At 43.2% G+C, this 25,912-nt stretch overlaps 1 protein-coding gene across 25 annotated transcripts in view; it reads right to left on the bottom strand.

Annotated features, from left to right (window-relative positions):
• Fggy (FGGY carbohydrate kinase domain containing) overlaps positions 1–25,912 on the bottom strand; it is a 395,164-nt gene that overhangs the window by 30,929 nt on the left and 338,323 nt on the right. For 6 of the 25 annotated variants that reach the window (XM_087548103.1, XM_087548111.1, XM_087548109.1 and 3 more), the window contains one exon: positions 6,574–7,458. The exons of the other annotated variants lie outside the window; for them this stretch is intronic. In XM_087548103.1, coding sequence (XP_087404229.1) covers positions 7,387–7,458 — 72 coding nt within the window. In that variant the 3' untranslated portion in view covers positions 6,574–7,386. Of the gene's footprint in view, positions 1–6,573; positions 7,459–25,912 lie in introns of those variants that run through there. 25 annotated transcript variants of the gene reach the window in all.

The following is a 25,912-nucleotide window of genomic DNA, read 5'->3' as shown; positions in this document are numbered from 1 at the left end:
TGAGACCCATGGGGCAACATAACCTCAGTATCCCTAGAAACAAAAAGACAAAAGATTGAGTTGATTAAGAATAAAAATTGTGGGTTTGGTAGAACACACCTGTATTATTCCTATACTCTATACTCTATAGGGCATGGCAGGAAGATTGTAAATTTCAGGACAGCTTGGGGGACACAAGAAGACCCCATCTCATAAAGGGGGGCAAGATATGAATATATACAGCAAATGTAAAAGAGTACATACTTATCCATCTGTATCAGTAATCACTTTAAATGTTAATAGCATGAATATATCGGTTAAGAGTTTCCCATAGTCCAATGGTTGGCTGTAAGTATCTGCATCTGTCTCAGTCAGGTGCTGGTAGAGCCTCTCAGAGGCTAGGCTCCTGTCTGCAGACACAATATGGCATCAGTAATAGTGTCAGGGTTTGGTGCCTGGGTGTGGGATGGATCCCAAGTTGGGAGGTCACTCTTGCCCCTTACCCTCTTCCTCCTCTCTCCCCATTTCCCTCCTGCCTCTGCTTCCTTCAGCAAATCCTACCTGCATGCACAACAGAGGCAGGAGGTCCTTTTCACCTAGGGATGGCATCATTGCTGGATTCAGAGGCTGGCTGTAAGCAGCTTCTGATTGGAACAGACCCCTTCCCTCCATTGAGGCCCTATCTTTATATGGGAGGTGGTCTCTTCAGATTCCAACTTCCCACTGTTAGGCATTTCAGCTAAGGTCATCCCCATTGAGTCCTGGGAGCTTCTCACATCCCAGGTCTCTGGGACTTTCTAGAGGTTCTCCCCTCTCCACCCCTGCAGCTGCATATTTCCATTCATTCTCCTGACCCTCTGGCCTTCTCTCCTGTTTTCTCCCAATACCTAATCCTGTCCCCCTTCCCCTCCTCCTCCCATCTCCCAACCCAGTCCCTCCTTTCCTGGATCCCTGTGGAAGAGTTAGGGAAAGGATTGAAGGAACTGTAGGGGATGTTTTCCCCATAGGATAAACAATAGCATCAACTAACCCAGAACCCTGGAAGCTCCCAGAGACTGAGCCACCAACCAAAGAGCATGCATGGACTGGTCCATGGCTCTGGGCACATCTGTAGCACATCTGCCTTGTCTGACCTTAGTAGGAGAGGATGTATCTAATCCTGTGGAGACTTGATGCCCCAAGGAAAGGGGATGTGGTGGGGGTTGAGGTGGTGGTGGGAGGGTGGGGTGAAGGATGGCACCCTCTCAGAGGCAAAGAGGGAGGGGGTAAAGAACTCTTGGAGGGGAGATGGGGAAGAGGGGCAACATTTGGAATGTAAATAAATAAAACAATTTAAAAAATAACAAGATATTTTCTAGAAAAAATATGTATTACGAACCAAAAAAGAAAGAAGAAAGAAAGGAAGACAGACAGACAGACAAAAAGAAAGAAAGCTTCCTGCAGTCAATTAGAAAAAAGCAAGGCCTATAGGAAACCTGATGTAAATTGAAAGACTGCTAAAGACTGATGGAAACTGAGAGTGGGAAAAGGTATTTCATGTCATTCAAAGGAGAGCTGCAGTTGTGTGAGAGCCTGTGTAGGGAAGCTGTGAACTACAAATGGGGCAGAGGACAGAATAATCTCCCCACATGGTCTCTTCCAGAAAGGATTGCCCTGGCATGTTCACATTATCTCTGAGAAAGCAAAGGTCTGGGAAGAGTATTCTTGGCTTTTTTCATGTACACAAAGGTGGTAAGACACAACACCAGGTGTATTCCCTCCCTCTACTTATATTTCCGTGAAGTCTGCAAACATCGCCTCGTGTTTTGCTTGCTTTATGGTAAGTGTTGTGTTTGCACTACTCTTAGGTCACAAGCCTGCAGTCCCCGGATTCTCCAAAAAGGTCTTTGGAATACTCTTTGATCCTCAGAGACTTAGCCTTCTTGTCACAGGTTTGACATGGTTCTATAAATTTCAGACTAAGAAGGATCTGGGGACAAAGAAGGATTTATGGAACGCAGAGTGGCAACTGGTGATGATAAATTCTCCATGAGAAGAAACAATCCTTAGTGTGTACATATTCACAGAATGTCAGAGTAAACACAAAACTCGACAACCGCAAAGAGGAAGAGACCAATTCACCATGACGGTTCAAACTTCAGACTTCAATTGATCGTCGAAAAGACAGAGTAAGTAAATCCCGAGTGTGACTGTCAATCAATTTGATGCAGTTGATGAGACACAGACTAAAGCAGACCCAGATTCTTCCCAAGGTCATGAAGCCCTAACCGAGGCTGCTTTCCTCTGAATAATAAAAGAAAAACAGTAAGAAAAAAGAAAAGAACAGAAATACTGACTATGCTTTCAAATAATAAAAGAGAATTAAGCCAGAAATAACAGATGGGTAAGAAAACCTTCAATATTTGCATAGCAAACAACTTAACTTCCAGATATCACACAGGTCAGGAACAGAAATCTTATGAGAAGTTAAAATATTTTTTTACCAAGTTTTTTAGACTGTAACAAAAGCACTTTTCAGAGGAAAATTTATATCTATTTAGAAAGTCAGTTAAGAAGTAGAGTGATGTAAGTTCATAGCAAGCTTCGGAAACCACAGGGACCAAAACAAAAATCTAAAATTGGGGCACAGGGAAGCAATCAAGAAACAAAGGCTAACCCATTCAGAGCCTGTCCCACATTTGGCCCATACATATACAGCCACCCAATTAGACAAGATGGATGAAGCAAAGAAGTGCAGACCGACAGGAGCCGGATGTAGATCGCTCCTGAGAGACACAGCCAGAATACAGCAAATACAGAGGCGAATGCCAGCAGCAAACCACTGAACTGAGAATAGGTCCCCTATTGAAGGAATCAGAGAAAGAACTGGAAGAGCTTGAAGGGGCTCGAGACCCCAAAAGTACAACAATGCCAAGCAACCAGAGCTTCCAGGGACTAAGCCACTACCTAAAGACTATACATGGACTGACCCTGGACTCTGACCCCATAGGTAGCAATGAATATCCTAGTAAGAGCACCAGTGGAAGGGTAAGCCCTGGGTCCTGCTAAGACTGAACCCCCAGTGAACTAGTCTATGGGGGGAGGGCGGCAATGGTGGGAGGGTTGGGAGGGGAACACCCATAAGGAAGGGGAGGGGGGAGGGGGATGTTTGCCCGGAAACCGGGAAAGGGAATAACACTCGAAATGTATATAAGAAATACTCAAGTTAATAAAAAAAAAAAAAAAAAAAGTATAAAGTTCAAACTTGAGATTATAATTTAAAAAAAAAAAAAAAAAAAAGAAACAAAGGCTAAAACTCATTTCTTGAATACATTAGTTAAATTGACAAGTTACTAACCACAGAAGGTAAGCTAGCTCACTCCTTTAATCCCAACGCCTAGGAGGCAGAGGCAGGAGGATCTCTGTGAGTTCCAGACCAGCCTGGTCCATAAAGTGAAACTCTGTCTCAAAAACAAAACAAAACAAACAAACAAACAGACAGACTAACATCAGAAATTCAATTATGTAATACAGCGCTCACTTAAAAGAGAGTAAGAAACACTTTGTTCTTAAGCCAAATACAAGTGACCAGGGTTCGGAAACATGGATCCAGGTCCATTGTGGAAGTACTGACATGAGAGAGTACATTAATTCTAGGGCACAGAGCAATAGTCAAGGCACACGTTCATCGCTCGGAACTACAGGTGAGCTACACATAGGAAATGTCAGCTGTTAAATTTCAGCTGCCTGATGCCATCTTTGTTTAGGGATTAGTGGGAGCTAGTAGTCTGCTAAGAATACAGTGAAGGTCTTGATAGTCATAGAGATGTTAGGTCAGACACGGCTGGGAGATGAATAGCTTTCACAGAGACTACAAAGAGCCCGAATTGCCCCCTGGAACTGCAACATTCTAACTCTACATAGTCAAAAAATTAAAACCAGTCAATCTTGAAGAGTCTTCAACACGGGGCTGAATTTTTTTTTCCCTTCTAGAGATTTTAAATCTATAAATCCTTGCCCACAGATTTTAAAATGGATTGTTTCCTTGAAATAAAAAGCAAAGTACTAAAATTCACAAAGATAAGTAAACTAAATAGAGCCGTATCTATTAGAGAAACTCAAACAATAATCAATAAAATTTCATAAAAACAGAACACCAGGCCCAGATAGTTTTACTTCTAAATATAACCAAATATTTAGGCACAAAGGTTTATCTACTTCCCTACCACCTACAGAAGCCTAGATGAAGGAGAAAACTCTACAACTTATCCTGAGGCCAACATGACTCTGACACTGACATGGACAAAGATATTGCAAAATGAAGTTCCAAATCCAAAGTCCTTAGTCCTCAGACCCCAAACCCTGTCAGTATAACAATGAGAAATAAAGGATGTGTACAAGAAATGAACATCAAAACAGCTGCAAGGTTAAATTAACATAAAAATGCACTGCATAAGCAAGTCAGATATACAAAAAGCATATTAATAAATAGAATTATTTGAAAAAAAATCTAATGAAATTATCATTTATGACTTGACGTTGCTGGGAACCTAAGGATATAGGGAACTTCTTCAATTTGGTAAAGCTCACTGCTAAACACTTGGTGAAAAACTGGATTTTCTGCCCTAAGATTGGGAATGAATAAAGATATCATTTCTCACCAGCCTTACCAAGACTGTACTTAAGTCATAGACCGTACAGTAAGATAAGAAAACGAAAAAGCACATAGATTAAAAAGGAGTAAACAGATCTCTTTGCTTTTAGATGGCTTGACAAAAATCTCCCAAGGAATCAACATTCTGAACAGCAAGCACACTGGCAGCAGCTACTAAGCCGGCATGGTGGGTATCAGGACATTAGGTCAATACACACAATTCAGCAGGTTTCTAGCAACTGCCATGGACAACAAGTTGTAATGTGAATTTAAAACCTACTCGACAATAACAGGCCACAAAAATAAAGGTGGGCATCATTGTAACCATAACGGCACATGCTCTACACATGGAATCCTACAGGATCACAAAGGGAAAGTGAGAAGAGATCCAAAGACATGGAGAAGGAATTATCTGCACTCTCAGGCTAGATGATGTTAAAGTGACTAATGCTCACCCTGGATCTACAGTCTTCATAGAATACCACTGAATTCTCAGCGGTTAGTCTGTAAATATCAATCATATGACTTTGAAGGACAGGCATGGTAATACTGACCTGTAATACAGGCATTTAGGAGTCTGAGGCAGCAGAATTGAAAGCTCAAGGCCAGCATGAATTCCAGGTCAGAAAGTTCTCTATGAGACCCTGTCAAACAAGTTACAATGGGAAGACAAACAAAGCCTAGATTTATCACCATGATACTGATGGCATTTACTATACAGCCACAATAATCAGGAAATCATGAAATCGGTGAGAAATAGATTGTGGAAACAGAGCAGTAAGACCTAAACAGATTCACAGGAAGAGCTAACCAGCCTTTGATACAGGAGTAAAGGGGATCCAGAGGACATAGGAGATCTTTTCAACGGTTCCTACGCCAATGTTACAACATTGAATCTTGTCACCAAAAGACTGTTTACAAAATAGCTCAAAATGTCTGCCAAACACATCCATATGAGACAAGACTGCAAAGGTCAAAGAACATGTTAGCACTGTTTTTGTTGCTGTGATAACATACCACAACCAAAAGCAACTGAAGAATGTGTTCATTTTGGCTTATACTTCCAGAGGGACTGAGGTCGTTATGGTAGGGAAGGCCGGGTATGGTAATAGTAGTTAGTTGGCTGATCACATTTTCATCCACACACAGGAAAAAGCCGGGACCAGAGGTGGGGGTGAGGTTATCAGTCCTTAAAGTCTGCTCCATGCCCTCCCTTCCTCCAGCAAGGCTGTCCCTCCTAAAGGTTCCATAACCTCCACAAACAGCACCACCAAGTGGGGACCACATGTTCAAACGCAGGAGCATGTGGGAGGCATATCTCATTCAGAGTACCAACAGCAACATAAAGGGGAAAACAGACAAACAAATGAACAAACAAGATTTGGCAGAAAAAGAAAAAAAATCATAGATACAAGGCCAAAATCATCCATGAGAGAACAAAAGTGGTAAAACTGGATCTCTAGCAGCTCAGGTAGGTATTACTGTAAAAGAAGACGACCAGGGGCCACAGAACTGAAGAAAACACATCTCACAAAGAACTTCTAGTCCACGTACAAAAAGAACACATAAAACTCTAAAATGAGAGGAACAATCCAAGGAGGAAGGTAGTGTGCACAGGATATGAATATATTTTGAGAAGTAGATAAGCAGAAGGAAAAGGAGCCTGCCCAGATCCCTAACACTATTTCTCACCAGGGTACGAGAACTTCAGATACACAGACACACAGCTGCACACCTATGGCAGTGAGGTATACATGCATGCAGGACAGTGTCAAATGAGGAAATGACGTGGAAGGGCATCCTCCATCTTTGCCAGGGAGAAGCAGAGGAGTGCAGTCACCTTGCAAGAGGTTTGGTATTGACCGCAAAGCTAACTACAGTCTCTCCACACAACCCAGCAATTGTGTTCCTAGCTGTTTACCCAACCATTTTTTTTTTTAAGTTATGAACACATCTACAGATTTTCAGGTGAAATTTCAAAGCAGCTTTATTTATAATCACTCATTCTGTAGGGAACAAGGGTGTCCTTCAGGAGTTCAGTGTACAGTAGACCAGGAAGCAGTATTCAGCAATGAAAGAAGTGTGCCGAAGCTTGGAGAGGACAGGGATTAGTTACAAATGCACATTACTAAGTGAACAGAGCACACATGTATGAAGGTCCCCTGCCGCATGGTTCTGAGCACATGATGTTCTGGAAAAGACAGAACTGTGAAAGGGTGGGTGTTGCCAGGAGCTCAGGGGAAGGGGTGGAGGATTAAATAGGTGACACTTAAGAGATCAAACACCTTCTTTGCAGGGCAGTTAACAGTCTTCCACACCATACTGCAATTGTATCTACATCGTGCTATACACATTTGTCCAAACCACTGGCTGTGGTGTGATACAAACAGGGAATAGAACTGGGAAATGAAAAAGACATCAGATTAGGAGGTAGGGGTTCTATGACAGAAAGCGGGGCTGTGAGAGACTGAGTGCGTGACCAGTGTGGAACAATCCCACGGAAGGTGGCAGGAGATTTTGGCACTGCCCCAAGTCACTTGAGAAAGGAAGAGAGACCCTAATCAAAGCAAAGGAGGAGGAGGAGAAGGGCGATTAGAAACAGAAGAAGGGCTATGAGTCTTGGTGAGGATGTTGTTCAGGCCACAGTAAAGGGGGAAGGAGTGAGGGAGTAAGACAAAATCTCCTTTGGAATCTGATTGTCAGTTCTCCAGGAGCTTTTCTGTTTTTGATCGCCCCCCCTTGTGACAGAGCTGTTTGCCTAGGCAGGCACACACTCACTCCATGACAAAGGCACTAAGAAAGAAATCAGTCACCACAGAGCAGGTCTCAGGAAGGCTCTCTCCTGTCTGCAAAAACAAAACAAAAACAAAAACAACTACATGAGATTGTTCCTATATAAACAAAGTAGAAATGAAGGTTTTTCATATAATTCGGTATATTAAAGAAAAAAGACACCTCCATATGCCTGAAATCTTTAAATGATGGAAAGAAAAGTAGATTTTCCTCATTTTTCCTTTTTGTTAAGTTAATTGGCCTTATTTCATATGTAGATACAACACACAGTCTGTAATTGGTTTCAAACCACCAAAGTTGAAAGATGGTAGGCCCTCAGCTCACTGAAGGACATGATACATTTGGTTTTCAATCGCCAGAGGGGTTAAAGTCCAAAAGGTAAGCTCTCAGCTGACAGCTGTGAGGAAAAGTATGCCTTGGAACAATCAAAGTAGGATCCCTTGCTGCTCCCCATCTCACTTCCTGCTTCTAGTCCCAAATAAGATTAGAGAATATTCTGACTGGGACATCTCTCACCATTAGAGGATGCTCCTCCAGGCTCATCACCTCCACCTATAAAAGTGCAAGATCTGTCATCTCTCACAGAGGTCTGTAATGCTGACGATGGATTGAGCACCACAGCCATTGACCAGAAAAGGAGATAAACAAAGACACTATTGGCATACAGGTATTCTACCGAGGGTACTTTATCTGAGAACACTTGATATATTTAAGTGTAGTAGGTCAAATTTCAATCACTGGTCATACCTTTCGAGTACTAACCTCTCTGAACCTCCATGTCTCCATTTTTGAAATGATAACCATATCAAGATTAAATAACATTCACCAAATGCCTATGAGAGCACTTGCCTTCTAGGTGGTGATCAACAAGCATGGCTTTCTTTCCAGCTGTAATTATGTACATCCCTTCTCCACACTTAGCATGGATGAGTACGCTCAGTAAAGTACATCGAATAATCAACAATTTAAATAAAATATTTCTGAGAAGGAACAATAGATGCTTCCAATCAAAAATACTGTTTTCCACATGTATGAGTGTTTTGTCTGCATGTATATGCATCCCATGCATGCAGAGCCTCTAGAGGGAAGAAGAGATCATCAAGTCTTCTGAATACTAGAATGTGATCCTATGGGTGTTGGGAATTGAACCCAGGCAAGATCACCGAGTGCTTTCAAAGCCACTGGTCCAGATCCATCAAAAGATACTTATAATGTTGAGAATAATTGCCATGCACCAAGCTCTGACTACTTGTCAGAGCCACATTATATCATTTCACTGTCCTCACGATGTCCCATTAAGATGTACCTTCTAACTCTGCTTTACAAAGAGGAGCCAAAAAACGATTAAGGAATTTCCCAAGTCAGATGATTCTTTTGGCTGTCACCTTGACTATACCTACATCTGCAACGAACTAAGACCTGTGAGAATTTTTGTTGTTTTATTAGATTATTTCAGGTGGCAGATCCATCCTAAATCTGGGACACCCTTTCTGGTGGCAGCCCACAGAAAAGGACCAGGAAGAAGGTTTTGCCTCTAGCCCTTACTTTCCTTGGTGAGCTATCCTGTTGTCTGTATCCTGGTGGGTATCCGGTTGTGAAGGCATTCCTTTGCTGCTATTAGAAACTATTTCTTCAGGATTCCAACATAGACCAAAGACAAACAGCTCTCCAGTAATCATGTGGAACTCCAGCTTGGTATCACTGAGACATCTAGTCTCATGGAGTAAACAACTACAAGATTCTTCGTCTTTCCATCAAGAGATAGCTATTGTTGGACTACATCAACCACAATCTGTAATCTATTCTAATAAAACCCATTATATATACTATATAGTATATAATCAATATATTATACATAACAAATATCATGTAAACATATTACATATTTTATTAATATATAATATATAGTTATATATAGCTCTATTTTACAAAGAGGGACCAAGATTAATGTGATGGTTGTCTTGGCTATTATATATGGTTCTCTTGGTATTGTCATGTTATATATTATGTATTACATATGTGTGTATATAATGTAAATATTATTATAACCATATATTATATTTATAATATATAATATATTTATTATACACAACTTGTATATCATATATTATATTTAAGTGTGTGTATGTGTGTGCATATGTGCACATTCTGTTAGTTCTATTGGTTTAGAAACCCTTGACTAATACTTCCAGGATATCATAACTAGTAGTGGATGGACTGGATCTTGAATTCAGGTCTTTCAGATGCTAGAGGATATTCTCCTAACTTCTGTACCTCCAAGTAAGGGATTTAATGTAAATTTTGTTAAAGAAAGAAAAGATGCTTTTAACCTTTGTTAAGTGACTCAATCGGGGGTGAGAGAGATTGTTGTTCCCAGAATAACCTCAACAGCCTCATCCTGTGGAACTGGAAGCTACTGGGCCAGTAACAGAGAACCAGTAAAGCTGGAAGACCAGACCCTTGAGGAGGCAGCTGAGCTCTCCAGTTCTGTGTGTAAGAGCTAGTAGAGTGCGGAGGAGAGAAAACATATACATTGGCCATGGCAAAGGATCTGGGATACTGATCTGGGGTATCCTCATCTGCTCCAAACACAGAACTCTCCAGGGAGGGAACCTGTGGAGAGGTACTAGGAACCTGTTCTTGGGGCAGAAGGCTAGAATAAACAATTCTGGGGATGGCCAGGAGCTGAGTATTGGGCTCTGCATGAGAAGGTTTCAATGGTATAAATAATGCTAGCAGTGTCTGGCAAAGAGCCTTTTGGCTGCAGTCCTTGACCTATCATGTGGAGGTAAGAGTACGAAGATGTGGGTGACAGGATGAGCTGGACTAACTTTAACCACAAAATGCTTCTTTTGGTAAACACAACTTAGAGAAGGATCAGGTGACAAGTCCACAGTGACACCACTCTCATATCAATATCCAAGGAGCACTGTAAGACTTGTAAGCCAACACCTGGACATGTTGACTATATCACAGTGATGAGATGAAACAGCCCACAGCTGCTACCCTGAACATGTGTGTTCAATAAACATTAATTGATAGCTACCCCCACCCTCCAAATGCCAGCCCCTATGGATCCATAGGAACTGAGAAGAGGACCTCACCTGAAGGAGGTCACAGTCTGGAGGGCAAGACCTTAATGATCATTCACCAGCTTGACTTATTCTTTCATTCTCTGAGATGAGAGATGCTTAAACTAGTGTAAACAATGAGTTAAGGATTTATATAAGCAGGGTTAAGGCTGTAACATGCTTACCCTGAAACAGGGGGCAGTTTGACCCGAAGAGATGAGTGCTAAGAACAGAATCAAGACCTAGTTCATATGCCATCACGACAATTTTTTACTCTGATGCAAGTCTCAGATCCTCTTCTCAAGGTCAATAAAACAGGAAGCAGAATTCCTCTTCTGCTTTCCTCCTGAGGAGGTTTGACAATTCACAACACAGATTCAGGGGCCGAGGTAACATCACTCAAAGCTTAGTTTCTGTGTTTAACAGTGGGTGACCGCGGCTACGCTCTTTCTCATCCTTGGGAAGGAGACAGTAATACCTCCCAACATATGGGACTTTTATAAAGACTGAATAAAAAGGTTGACAAATGGGGATTGAAGGGGGCCTGGAAAGTGCTGGCATGCAGACGCATGTCGAGGTGATCTATTCCCCTTCTTGTTTCACTGTATAACTGGCTCATCATGGAACCCTGCCCTTTCTTTTAAAATTTTAAGAATTACATGCATGTGGCATGGTTCCCATGTGGAAGTCAGTGGACAACTTGTAAGAATCATTCTCCTCTCCTTCTGTGTAGCTTCCTGAACTCAAGTTCTTAGGCCAGGGTTAGATGTCTCTACCCACCGAGCCACCTCACCAGCCCTGCATTTCCCCTCACCACCCACAATAAAGCCAGACTAGAAAGAAGTTTCCGTGCTGGCCTGTGTTCCTTAGAGTGGCTCTTTATGTGCTGAGGTCTGAGTGGCACTCTTCACACCTTGGTCTCATACCCCTTGGTCTCGCATAAGGTCCTTTCTCCTTGACTTGTCCTCTTTAGCCACTCCAAACGCAGACTCCAACTGTCTATGTCATGCCCAATAAAAGACTTCTGGATTTATGACACTTTCATCTGCCTGTTTTGCCAGTGGTGGCTCATCTGGATTTGGCAGGCAGGATGGTTCCTTTCCTGAGAGCAACCTCTTCTCAGACACACACTCCAGTTGCCCATGGCCAGCAGTGGGGCTACCAGGGTGGTTCAGGAGGTACAGGGACTGCAACTCATTGAGTCCATGAGAAACTGATAATAGATAACAGCATCAAAATAAACCATGACAGCTTCACATGCAGCAACTGTGATTTATTGAAAGGGCATGCTAGAAAGGTCCAACCGTGAGCACAGAAGAAAGACCAGCACAGACACAGTGCACTGTGTCTGAGTCTGTTTCTAATTGTCCCACCAATGTTTTGCGTGTATGGCCTATGCCTTAGTTTTATTGTCTCTAAAGCTGGGAGGAGAGAAAACCCTGAGTGCATGTGTGTTATTGACACGAACCAGCCATGTCACGGATGCCAGAGCTCAGAGGCATGGAAAGCATTCTTTTGGATCAAGTGTGGATATTGACAGTGTGTGAAGAAAATACCCACCACCTCTCTGTCTCCTGGATGTTTACATCCTGAAGACTGTCCCTCTACAGAGACTGCTCCTACCGAGATTAGTTAAGCCCTCCCCCTTGTTCCGGCTGTACACCAGAAACCCTGTCTCCTTGTTTATCAGTGTACAGTGGCTCTGCTTCCTCGTCAGCTGTGTGTAATCACAGAGCCTCCCTGGGTACTGCTGAGCTTCCGGGTGCTGAGGTTTCCCTTCTGAGAGCCCAGACCATCTGGTCCAAGTTGTTCTTTCCACATGTCTGTCTCTCTTCATTCCTTCACCACCCAAGTTAGGTCCCAGTACCTGCAGATGGGGCAGGTATCAGCAGAGTGGTTGAGTACAGTCAAGAAGAGGACAGGTAAGAAGTGTTTGCTCAGCACTCTAGACAAGGCGTGCTTTTAAGTGTCCCTATGCTTGTCCCAGACATCTCTCTCTGGCCGTAAATTCTGCAGTCTGTCTCTGTACTGCCTATCCACTCTTCTTTTCTACACACTCCACCGATTTGCTGGGCCCCGCTACTCCCTCTGAGAATTCAATTCTTTTCTGTATCTTCTCTGGGTTTCTTTCTTTTATGCTCAGATCTGAGCCTCTCCTTTTCAAATTCCACCCCACATTTGGGTCCCATCTGATTTGTTCACTGTTTCTCTCTCCTGTCAACCACCCTTAGAATTTACACCCATTAGTGATTCCTACGGAATGAAATAGCCATTAAATATTGGCTGCTGTCTCAGCATTTTCATTTTGCTTCCTCAATAGGAATGTGATAGTTTCTTTTTAAATTTTATTATCTTCCTCATGAGCTTCCTCCTCTATTACTGTGTTCATGTGTGCATTCCTGTGTGCACATGGAGGGCAGAGAATAACTCAGAATAGTTGATTATTCCCTCCTCCACCTTTGCTTTAGGATCAGGAGATACAACTCAGGTTGTGAGGCTTGGGCATCAAACGTCTTTATCTGCTAAACCACCTTGCTGGCCCTGGACGATTGTCTTGAATAGCAACTGACATGGTATTAAAGTGCTAGCAACTATTCACAAAGGTCCTGGCACTGTGACCTTGGAAGACCCCACATGGAATCGTAAAGATCCTCACACTCTGAGATCTGAGGTGGTTTCCTCATTTTAAAATAAACGTGATTGTGATGCCAGACCTCCTGAAGCTACCTGGTAGACTGAAAGGTCTGTGTAGGTCTGCTGAGCTGACATTCGGCAAAGGGGAAGATGACGGGAGAGAGCAGGACAAGGTCTAGCGGGGAGTACCATAGAGAATGTCCATGATTGCTAAGGGAGTTGTAAGCATGTGCTCTGTGCCACATGCTGCACACGTCACTTATGTGTGTTGCACACTAAAGCACACAGTCCTGGCGTCAGGCTACTGAATTCAAATCCTGGTCCACTTACTGAGCAGCGGTGTAGTCTCAGCTGAGTTATTTATGTTGTCTAAGGCTTATTTCTTTGATCTTTAAACTGGGATAATTTAGAGCAGAGGTTAGCATCTTTTTCCCCATAAAGGTCCAGAGGGTAAACATTTCTGCGTTTGTGGGACATGAGGTCTGTCACAGCACTGCTGCAGTTGCTCCATACAAGGGGCCATAGGATTTATACAAATGAATATGGGTCACTGTGTCTCAACTTAACTTTATCTGCAAAAACAAGAGGCAGACGTGCATCAGCCTGTGGGAAGGCTTCTGTCTATATTTAGTTCATAGGTCCACAAAAGACGGAAGAGTTACTATATCCCACGGTCCTAGGATAGTGCTTAGTACAAAGCAACTACACAGCGACTGACAGTACTTACTGTAGTGAGTCTGGGAAATGAGCACAGGGCATGCCTTTACGGGGGAGTAGGAACTGAAATCAGAGTTACTGAATAACTCCTGTAAAATCTGGCATCTTCTGACAGTGCCAGGCAGATCTACAGTACGGGTCATTTTCAGTTGAAGTTCTTTAGTCTTTCCACTGCAATGTTGTGAACTTCAAAGTTCTCATTAGAACCTAGAACTCACTGTATTGACCTAAGGTGAACTCGGTGTGTCTGGACTTGATGCAAACACTGGCACTGGAGAACTGATTTTATCAGCGGGGGCCCGAATGAAAGCAGTCCACTCTGCTGCCTTGGGTTCCAGCTTGCATTTGGTGAGGGACAGTTGTTTGGTACATGTTCCTGCCATTCAGGCTACACACAGTCACGGATTTCCCTCACACCATGTCTCATGGGACCACTAGCTCAGGCAGCCCTTGGGGAGCTCTAATTAACTGCACAAATAGGGCAGGCTTCCAAAATCCCACGTTAGTTCTGCTTTGTAATGTCAGAACTCCTCCACCATGGAAAAAGGCTCCATGCCCTGACTTTTAACAAACTCAGTAAGTTCAAATGCATTTGGGGGTGGGGGTGTTGGGTGACAAGAATCCCAAGCTGTTATGTGAGAAGGCCTAAAGAAAGGGCTTTTCTTGGGATGGGGAGACAAGAGGGCACCCTGAAATGTCACTGTTATGCCCTGTGAACTCTTGGGCATCCCTAGTTCTTCTCAGTATGAAGGCCTCAGGGTGAGCATGGGAAGCAGCCCTCAGGACAGTGAGAGGGTTTGGACACCTCATTTTTTGAAGCTGGTAGCAAGTGTTCCTTTTCATTCATGGCAGAAAAGAAGGAAGGAGGGAAGAGAGAACTGGAGAATGTGCACTCTGTGGCCCAGGCTTTGCATGTTTCAAAGCTATCGATTTATCTGCCTTTCTATTTCTCTGCTTTTCCTCTCTCTCTCTCTCTCTCTCTCTCTCTCTCTCTCTCTCTCTCTCTCTCTCTCTCTCTCTCCTTTTCTCTCCTCTTATGCCAAAGTGCAGTCTAACCAGGAGTCTCTTCTATGACAGGAATCTCTGGTTCTGTAACTGAGAAGCACTGTGGTAGCTGGTTTTGTGCATGTTGATTTAATAGCAATCAGCTGTCTGTTTTGTTTAATTCCACAAATGCTGGAGCAATACTACTTAGGTCATAATCCCCAAAAGGCAATGCCTGTCTGTTCTCAAATTCAGGGGACCCAATGGTTCCTTGATGGATTTTTTTCCTCATTAGAGGGAAGACCCAGGCTTAGCCTTCAACTGAACAGATAAACCATGGAGCAAAACAGTGGTCCAGAAGTCTCTAGAACTCACCACCACACAGGCTCTGACACTCAGATCAAAGTGGATCCCTCAGGCTCCTGTCTAGCTAGACTTTAAGCACCAAAGACACAAGTGGATTTATTTACCCACCAGTGGCTTCCTGACTGAGGAGGGATAAAAGGTCTTTAATCAGTGTAGCTATACTTTATGATCCAAGTAGATTCACCTTTCGGTCCTAAACATTTTAAAAAATAGTAAGATGTTAAGTTTACATGGAAGTTCATATTTGTGATATCATATATATATGTATATATATATATAAAATAGAGATGATCAACTGTGTCAGGGATAGACATAAGCCACCCTATCTAGGAGTCAATGTCACCCTCATTTTATGTCCAATAGCTAAGGATGGCTGGGTGATATGAGGGAATATGTTACACCTAACCTGTTTGCTCAAAAATGTTAGGAAACTAAGACATTTTAGACTTTGAATTTTAATTTTCGTGACAATTCTTGTTGCCTCTTTTGACAGACTTTAGCAATATTTTAGACACACACATGAAGCAATGATTTTCCTAGAACATGTTTAATGCATGCAACAGTTTCTAATTGTATGCAGGATGGAAGCTGTGTTGATGCTGGCTACTGGGAGAAGCCTCTGCCTTGACAGGCAAGTATGTCTGGCTTAGGGGTTCCCCAGCATTAGACCAGCGAAACATCCTATTTGGAGGCATGTAAACAATTATTACTTTTATTTATCATATCGAGACTCTAACGATAATAACTTCTAAACATTTGCTTTCAACAGTATTTTATAAAACAATTTTAATACAGAGAGAGAGAGGAAGAGAGAGAGAGAGAAGGAGGAAGAGGAGGAGGGGGAGGGGGAAGAGGAGGGGGAGGAGGAGGAGGAGGGGGAGGAGGGGAGGGAGGGAGGTCAGGATAGAAGAACAAAGTGAAGCCATTGGAACAATCTTAACTTGGCATTATTACAAACAGACACACTGTTGTATTGTTTAAAATAGTGACACTTTGCTAGGTTAGTGAGTGTTGGCTGTACTGGCATTCCCCCTTGTAGTTTACAGACCCCTTGTAGAGAGAACTCAGGCTTGGGGTTTAATAATCCCCAGATGCTCTCCTGTGGTTCTTAATCATTTTATTTCTGGTCTGATGGACACTGGAGTGGGCACTATGGAGCCTGCTGCTGACTCTGGACAGGATTCTGGATTTTCATCTTGCTGATGGATTCAGCATGGTGAGCAGCCAGTTCTGTCTGCAGTAGCCATTCGATGACATGCGAGAACTCCCAGCTTAGCTGACAGGTCGCTCCTTGCCTACAACATCTCCTCCACTCCTCTCTGCATAAATGTGCACATGTGTGTGGGGGCAAACGTGCAAAATCAGGCTTGTATACTCAAACTAGGATGGGTCCCTGAGGAGAAATGGCTTTAGGAGACCTGCTGCCTCGGAAAGGCACAGATGGATGCAAATCCCCTACAAGAAGATTGGATCGGGTCACCTGACCAAAGACTGTGTTGCTCTGTCCACTGAGGGCACGTCTGAGTGGTTAGGGATGGCTCCCATGCCCAGGGCAGATGCAGCTGTTTTCATGAGGCATGTTCCGCACTACCCTCCAAGCAGAAGGAACAAGGGGGCTTCTGTGACATGAGCCCTGTGGAGGGCTATTTATGGGTCTGTTTGGGTTTGCCCTCAGCCCAGCACACAGACTACAGCTGAAAACCCTTTTTTGTGCTTCAGGATACATTTTCTAAATTTTCCCATGAAGCTGACACTCCAGACCTATTCTCTGACGGCTGCCTCTGCTCACCCTGTCATCACCCCTCCCGAGTAATTCCCCAAAGAGGGGGACAGACACTATTGATAGCACAGCATTGAGGACTGTGAATGAGGCAGGTTCCGGCTCCAGAATCCATCTCTCCACTTTTAGTCTTGGGCAAGTCTCTTAACCTCTCTAAGCCTCAGTTTTACTGGATGAATAGAAATAGTACTTACTTATTCAGTCAGTTGTCATCTGGGTTTAGATGAGATATATTATCTGACAGACATCTTTAATTTTGTCTATGTCTCTCCAGAGACCTCTTAGCTTCTGTCTCTCTTCTTTAGTCTTCACCCTCCATCTCTGCTCCTCCACAGTCATCTATGTGGACTCAGCTGGGATTTTGGCCCTGGTTCTATTAACTCTGCTCAAGGTCCCTGACTGCAATCAAGGATCTGCCCGTGAATAGATTGGAGATATGTATGGGTAACAGAAGTATTTAATTTGTCTAAGCACTGTCTATGTGCCTGATTTATGATCATTTCATATCCATGACAAGCCTACAGGTAGGCACCTATAGCAATCCATTTTTTTAATACCCAAGGAAGTAATGTTTGAGGGCTTAGGTCCAGGTCACTTGAATTCTAACCAGTGTCTGACTCCAGAGTTTCCTCCAAGTCACAACCTCTTCTGCATTCGAAAATTGGTATTTCCTACATGTTCATTCCTGCCCTTTTAAATCACTACCACCAGCAAGTCATCCTATAGTGAAATATACTGTCCTGTTCGACTTTCCTAACTATGCCATGGAGTAGAATTTTTCACATTTTACAAAGAAGGAACTGAGAGTTTGGAATAAGCAAGGTGTCTGAATTGGCTATGAAAGGAGGAGCTGGGATTCGGAAGCCAAATGCTATTTCTCAGTGGCTCCGGGACACATACTTTGTACAATCTTATTAGGAAGGTCATATTAGCATGGTCATCTTACAGACAGAGAGAAGTTAGGACTTATAGCAGGCCACACAAATGCCAGAGCTGGTACTTATTCCAGAAAGTCTGGTTGCAAGAGGTGGGTTTTAGTCTTTGGCACTTCCTGGCTTTGAGAAGGGACAGATACTGAATGGGTAAGAGAAGGGGTGTGTCTTCAGGAGCAGGATCTAAAGCAACAAGAAACCTTGTGTGTCTAGACACTCGGAAAGATGTAGGAGGAGCTGCCCCCTCGGATGGATAGAACAGTTCCTTAGAGCCTTGACTCCTCCTCTCCAATACAGGTGGGCCACCCTAAAGAATTTTCCAGTTGCTAAGCTATTGTGTAGGTGTTTTTATTCCCTTAGGCCCTGGCCCACCTAGAAACATCATTAGGAAATTGCTTCAGACTCTTTAAGCATGCTTTACCTCTGGAATTTGCCTACAAAATCTTCAAGTTTTCAATGACCAGTTGTATTTAAAATTCCAGTGGGGAAGACTTTAGTCAATAAGGGCAAAATTGAAAATAGGTGATAGGCAATTTGACAACAATTCTTTGAATTTGGGACGACTCTCATTTTACAGAGAGATAAATAAGGCCAACAGCGTCAAAGTAATGCTACAAAGCAAAGAGGTTAGGAGAGGAGCCTGAATTGCTCCAGTGGCTCTGGGATTACAGACGAATGGACTCACGGGCTGGGGACCTTTTAGAATTGCCCCACAATTCATGATAAAATTGCAAAGAGGTCAGTCCGAAAGCCGATGTATTCTGTTCTGAATGTTTTCCTCCGTGTAGGACACTTCACTTCTAAGTCCTGCATTCACTCATGGCACACAGAGGAGGGAAACTTTCTCAACAAACTGGGGGCGGGGAGCACTCAAGGTATGGAGCTGGTCACTGCTGTTCAGAACATTCAAGCAAAGTACATGGGCAAAGGGAGAGAACAACAGATGTCCCTACCAGTTTTGGCAAGAATGTTAAGTGACTGACAATGTCACATGTTGGCAGAGATCCAGAGCCTTCCTGGATGATTGAAACCACAGTGAGAGACCACAATTTTAAAATTGCAACTCTGTCACTGCAAATTCTACTTTATTGTATATATCCCAGAGAAATCCTCACACTTTGGTATTAAGAACCACACCACTGAAGAGCTCTAAGCCACTTTTTCCAATAAAGAGTATCTGTATCTTTCACCTGTAGCTTTCAACAGAGAACCGGCTACACCATTTTTAAGTGGTGATTATTGGATAGCTATTAACATGTAAGGGATATAGGGCAGATGCATTCAATATCTCTTATTAATGAAGGAAAAAGCAGAACACTCTCTACCTTATGATCTTGTGTTCTTGTGTGCATGTGAGTACATTAAAATGGCCAGGAAGACATAGGAAATGTGAGACAGTGACAATCTGTGGGTTAGGAGAACTAGCGTCATCTATCTGACCCTCTGTATTTGTGTAGCTCCTGTTTTATACTGTAAATACATTCTTGGCATTTTTCAGGTTTCTAAAGAAAAGAAAAACATTCTCAATCAGAAGAAGTACTGTGCAGGGTAGCTCATGGCCTGAGAACTTATGAGCCAAGGACCGAATAGGTTTTTGTCATCTTGGGAAAATATGTATGCGATCACACTTCACAACAACTCCAGCAAAATAACAAATTTCCAGGCCTTGGAAGCATACACTTGATTTCAATCTTGGGGTCCAATGGGCACATACGAGATGGGAATGCCTTAAAGAATGGTTCCTACTCTCCTAAAACATTTCAGATGTTCCTTTAGCCCGGCTCCCCTAGGACATAAACTATGTGTTCAGGGGAAAGCAAAGTCAAATGACTCATGACAGAGTTTGTTTTTAGTATGAATTCTTTTTCTCTGCCTCCTTGCTGTTAAAGACAGAACCTTTTCAGATGGGTTAAGCAATGATTTCTGGGAGCTAGGTTGACTGTGGACCATCTGAGAGCTGAAAGTAGAAAGTGGGGAGAACTTTTCCCCAACATCATGGTTCCACCACACTCTCTTCTTCCAGTGCTTGGTAGTGGCAGCTTTGAGGGAGAAGGATGAAACCGAGGAAAGAGGAACCTGAAAAAGGAAAAGTGTAGTTCTCCCTTGCCATATACTCACATGGGATGCTGGGAACATCACATAACCACTCTAGTTTGAAGTTTCCACCATGTAATGGGAAGAACAGTGACTAGGACTCTCATGGAGATTCTATGCGGTGAAATTGGCCTAGGGCCTGCCATTCAGGAAGCTTCTAGTAAATGGACTGAGGCTGAACTCCAGGACAGGCATATGTACCTAGGATATGCCCTGGTGTCTGCCTAAGAGCTGGGCAGGAGGCATGTGAAGAAAGGTGAAACGAGAGTTGTAGGAAATTGACAAACAATTGTACTATTTGCATTTATGAAGAAACAGGTATTTCTCTAACTGCTTTACCATTGATCTTCACAGATAACTGTCCTTGGCAGAACCCATGTTCACCCACATATGCCAGGTGAAGAAACCAGAGGCACAATGCTTAGGAAACTAGACCAAGGGCTTGAGGACATCTTAGTGGGCAAGAAAGCTTGCTGCATACAAATAAGGGTCTGAGTTCAGATCACAGTGCCCACCTACAAGGCAGGGCTGAGAAAGAAGAACCACTGAGCTTTGATGGCTACCAGCCTAGCTCTACATTCAGTGAGAGATTCTGTCTCAGTAGAGTGGGATAGAGACTGACAGAGCAGGGTATCCCATGGCCTCTTCTGAGAGACATGAAGGAAGGAGATGCTCACAAGAAGTGTGGCCTCTGAGAACTGCTACTAAGAGGGCAGTAAGTCAGCATAGCTTCTTAAGGTTTTCTGGGCCCAATGGAATTCACCCTTTGGAAAGGGTAAGGACCAGAAGCCAGCACTGCCATTCAGGGAGGATGAGAATTCCAGAGCTGGCAGGAATCTAATACAATGTCTGGTGCAGCTCCATCAGACAGGTGGAGTGCTGTCGTTTGCTTCAGATTGCACTTCAACCCCATAGTTGAGCAAAAACTAGAATCTGGACTATTTCTTCCTAATCCTGCTCTCAATTTCTAGCATCTAGACCACACTGCCATCTTCTTTCTCAACCAAGTGCCACTTTCACATTGTGACAAGCTTCTGCTTGCTCCCTCTGTATTATCTACTAAAGCACTGAAGGACAAACAGAGCCAATGGCCATTTAGATTTGGGCATGTCCAGATCCAGTGACCCAGTCATCCCTGAAATATGATCAATATTTGCTATGGTCTCCCATTACCATAATGTACTATTTACTTGGTAAGCAATGGTTGTAAAAAGATAGGGTTTTCTCAGGTGTCTACCCAGGGGGAAATGACAAGCAAGGCTGGAGAAAGTGGTTTCTCAATGAATTAACAAAGCTATGAACCTACTTGATTCATAGGTATATGTATAATTCTCATATCAGCTGCCTCTATACCATGTAAGCAGGGAAACTTATTCACTTATTTATTCACATTTATATCTGACATACAATGGACTTGTCTCTAAGTCCACGCATTTCCTGTTCCTGAGGTTTCAAAGTCTGGCCCTGCCCCTCTACATCATCCCCTGAACACACATACACATATTCACCTCTGTTTGTTCGACTTTTTTTAAGTCCTAGTTCAACTGTCAGTTCCTTTGGAATATTTTCTCTGACTTCAAGACTAGGAGTTTAGCCCACTATATAGTTACCCATTTCATGGTATTTTTTTTCTCTACGATGCTGGCAAAAACTTAAAAACAAAACAAAACACCATGACTGAATCTGTTCACTCTAGGATTGACCTGTGAAGAGAATAGGCCTAAGACAGATAGCTGCCCATGAAGAAGTGTGTGAATAAGAGAATGAGAGAAAGGAAGAGACTGAGAAGTCGGCTTTTGGTCCAGAGCCACACACCTACAAACCATGGCAGGAGAAGAATGGGAGCCATGGTCCACCTATGCTATCAGGTGCTCAGCATGCACATGTCTGCAGAGACTTCTCATACCTCACATTCATCTTACCCTCCATTCATATGGCAGGGGGAATGTGCCCTGGAAGCAGTGTCTTAGGCCAATTCTCCTGCCCTCATGCTTTCCACAGTTGTTTGTTTGTTTTTGTTTGTGCTATAGACTCATTCAATTTACTGTTGCCCCACATTAAGTGGCTAGAATAGTGTCCGACATGCAAAGAGCATCAGAAGCAGCATCTGTTGCACCACTGTATGCACAGACATGGCGGGTTCGTGCATTCTGCCTCTGTGAATTGTGTGTGTCATGTATTAGACGTACGTACTTTTGGTTTTTAAAACAAAGCTTGAAATTTCTACAATGAACGATGTTAAACATGTGCTCCCTATTTTAAAGGCAAAGTAGGCAGTGTTGAACATTTTATAGGGATTGTTTTTGGTGTTTATATAGTCAGAAACTTTTAATAAGTTTGTAATAGGCATTTATGGCTTTTTAATCAAAGATTTAAAAGTTTTAAGACATGTAAACAGGGAGACACAAGTTAAGGGCTCAGAATCTGGAACAGATGAAACCCGGCTAGGGGGGAGAATGAATTGACTAAAACATCCCAAATACATCGTAGGGGCAAATATGAATAAAGAGAATTAGATGGAAAGAAATGGGGGGTGGAGACAGGAGACACAAGAAATCACCACAGTTGCAGAAGGCTGCCACACCAGCAAATAGCTATTCCTCTGCAGGGTTCAGGAAATGCCTGCGGCGAAGGCTGGGACAGTGCACACATTGCTGCAATAAGAGGAGCGGTTATACACAGCAGGGGTATACAATGGCATTTCACTAATAACTTTGAAAGTCTGAGGGGTGGCATGTGTGACCCCCCCCAATACACACATCTGTCCTGGCCTTCTTTACTTCCCTTCTTTGTCCCAAATTGAGAAGCTCCCAGATGAAACTGCTCTTTTGTCCTGCCCAGACTCAATTATTCCTTCAACTTCAAGAAACTATATTATATATATTCCATAGGAGGAAAAGGGGATTGCTTTAGAAAGGCAGCATTTAGCAGCCCTGGCGATGCTCATGAGTGCCACTGGGTGTCACTATTGCAAAACTAACCATTAAAAGGAAAAGTAACACAACATTCAATACAAGACACTAAGAGTATTACAGATCAAAAAGCAGACACTATATTGCAGAAGGTAGAAACAATGCGTTTCTCTAAGGCGATTATTAAAATCCGCCCTTATTCAAGGGCTCACCCCAAGAAGAAATGAAATTTCATTTCTCAGTTGTAGAAGAAAAAAAATCTGTGTTGTTTTCCTTTCCTAAAATATTCCCATTTTTGCATCAAGTTGAAATTCACACAGAAAGTTTGCAGCATCAGTCGCTTTGTAATCAACACTGTCTTCACTAGATAAAGAAGGAGCTTCCAGGAAGAAAACACAAGAGAGTGAAGGAGGACTGACTGGGAGGAAAATAAATGCAGCCAACATTAGCTTGCTACTCACCTCAAAGCCATAATCTTATTAAATAGATTTAAACGTGGTTTTCATTTAGATTTGGCAGCTTGATTAATAGGGGTGTATTAAATAATACCTGGCTGTTAAGAGTATATTTAGAAACCCGTGCCACATAAAGCATACAACGTGCATAATCCAGCTTCATTATTATTTAAGGCTTCTCTGTTCTCTTGGCTGTGGGCACACACGTATTAAAAATTTAGCACGCACGTTCAATGTATGCTCGGCTCGTTTTAAAGGCTTTCTGTTTAAACAGAAACATGCAATGGAAAATGAACTCAACTCTAGAGAAAGGTAATGGATGCTTCCCTTTGGGGACCACTGTCCTGTTTCCAAAGAAAGGAGAGGGGAGGGTCTGGAGCAGTAGCTCAAGTAGCCAGCCTTAAAGACATGCTCAACTCCACAGAACCAAGGAGAACCGAGGAGAACCAAGGAGAACCAAGGACGGTTTCTGCAGCTTAACTTTTTCTTTATCACAGTTGAGTCCAATTGAATGGTTCCTGAACCATGAGGTTGTAAAGGAAGTGGAGGAAATGTGTTAGTGGTGAACACAGGGGGGGGGGATGAATCTATACTTTCCTGGGCATAATGTTAGCCAGTAATCAAGGATGGGGATGGTTGAGAGGGATTGCTCTTAACAGCCAGGGAGACAGACAGAAAAGAGACAGATGTGTAAGACACCTCTAATCAAAGTGGTTTTGTTTGTTTGCTTGTTTGCTGTTAGTCTCTCCTGCACATTTTCTTTTTTGAGACAAGGACTCATTTAGTAGCCCAGGCTAACCTCAAACTCTTTATCCAAGGCTGATCGTGATTTATGCTGGTCCTTCAGCCGGGGCCTTCTGCTTGTTACCTTACCTAGCCAGGGCCTTCTGCATGCTACCTCACCTAGCCAGGGCCTTCTGCATGCTACCTCACCTAGCCAGGGCCTTCTGCATGCTACCTCACCTAGTCAGGGCCTTCTGCATGCTACCTCACCTAGCCAGGGCCTTCTGCATGCTACCTCACCTAGCCAGGGCCTTCTGCGTGCTACCTCACCAAGCTGTGCTGAGTGTTTTTAAACGGAGAAAAAAAAATCTCTATCCTGCAGAACCCACTTGGCCAGTTGGCATATTCTGCTGCCCTCTGTGAGGTTGCTTAGCAAGTCTCAGATTGGAACAAGACATTTGAGTGATCTGAATGTCACACACGATCACATTCTGCTGCTTCAGAACAACCCAGGCAAACACATAATCCTGATGTTTAGGGAACTATGCTTAAACCAGTTAGATCCGGAAAACGATCAACAACTCAAAATTTTAAAAAAGGCCTTTTTTTTTTTTTAAAGTGAAGGTCTTATTTTATCCTGTCCCTCAGAGAGCTGCCACACAAGTCACAAAGGCATTTTGGGGGTGGGGCTAGAAACAAGGCCGCCCAAGGCAACCTCACCTTTCAGACCTGTAACCCTAAACTTCCCCAAGGCTGATCTTAGGCTGTGGCAGCAGCTAAAGAGAAATTGGGGTCCCAGTGGAAAGCACAGCATGAAATTCTACTCCTCTGTGTTAGTCATCTCTGAGACTAGAAGGGGAGGCTGAGCTCTCAGACACCATGTCCTGCTGCTGCTGACTTTTACAACCAGGCCATTTATCTCTGCCGCTGGAAAGCAGGAGCTGAGATGAGAAGTTCAGTAACATTTTCACTGGTGACAGTCATAATGGGGCACATAGAGGAGCAGAGGGAGGAAGGAAGGAATTCTGACACATGCTACAGTGTAGATGGACCCAAAGCACATGGTTATGCTAGAAATAAGCCAGTTACCAAAAGGCAAGTGTTATTTAATGCTGCTTATACAATGCGGCTAGAGCTGTTGAAGGTAGTGAGGTGCTGGTCAGGGGCTGTGGAAGGAGCTATGCAGAATCGCTGTTTAATGGGTCCTGAGTTAAGTCTCACACCTTGAAGAAAGTTCTGAAACACATGGAGCTGACAGCTGCACAGCGCTGGGGCCAAGCCCCACTCCGTAAGGCAGGAACACTCAGACAGGGGTAAAGGGTTAGAATGCTGACTGATAGACCATATCCATTTTACCCCAATCAAACAGCAAAAAAGGAACACAATTCTGACCACACACCATGGTCACTCGCAATGTTTTCTTCTTCATACAGGATACAACACAACCTCCAATGTCTTTATGCTTTTTGAAGTATAAGGGCTTCTATGGTCCTTCCAGGTCATCTCCGCGGAAGTGAAAAGTCAGGAAGAAACAGGTGATTATGTAGAGCTTTACAGCTGCATGCCTTATATGATTTCTTAACTTGGTCTGATTAGCAATGAGCTTACTGCCCATTGACTTTTTTGCCCTGGCTGGGTCTCAGCTTGTGATATGTAAAGGAGGCTCTTGAAGGACCCTTCCAGTCCTAACCGGTAAGGTAACTGTTTTCCAAAAGCTAACAGTAGGTATTCATTAGCACTCTTCAGAGTGTTTTTGAGCCTTGGTCACTTCTAAAATACCTGTGCTCAATGCACTTGGAGGATGTCCTGTGAGGTGAGCAGATAGGCGTCACTCAAGTA

Source organism: Rattus norvegicus, chromosome 5 (assembly GCF_021556685.1).
Source record: "Rattus norvegicus strain SHRSP/BbbUtx chromosome 5, alternate assembly SHRSP_T2T, whole genome shotgun sequence".
NCBI lineage: Eukaryota > Metazoa > Chordata > Mammalia > Rodentia > Muridae > Rattus > Rattus norvegicus.
The sequence above is the reverse complement of the archived record's forward strand: the minus strand, read 5'-3'. Positions and strand labels throughout refer to the sequence as shown.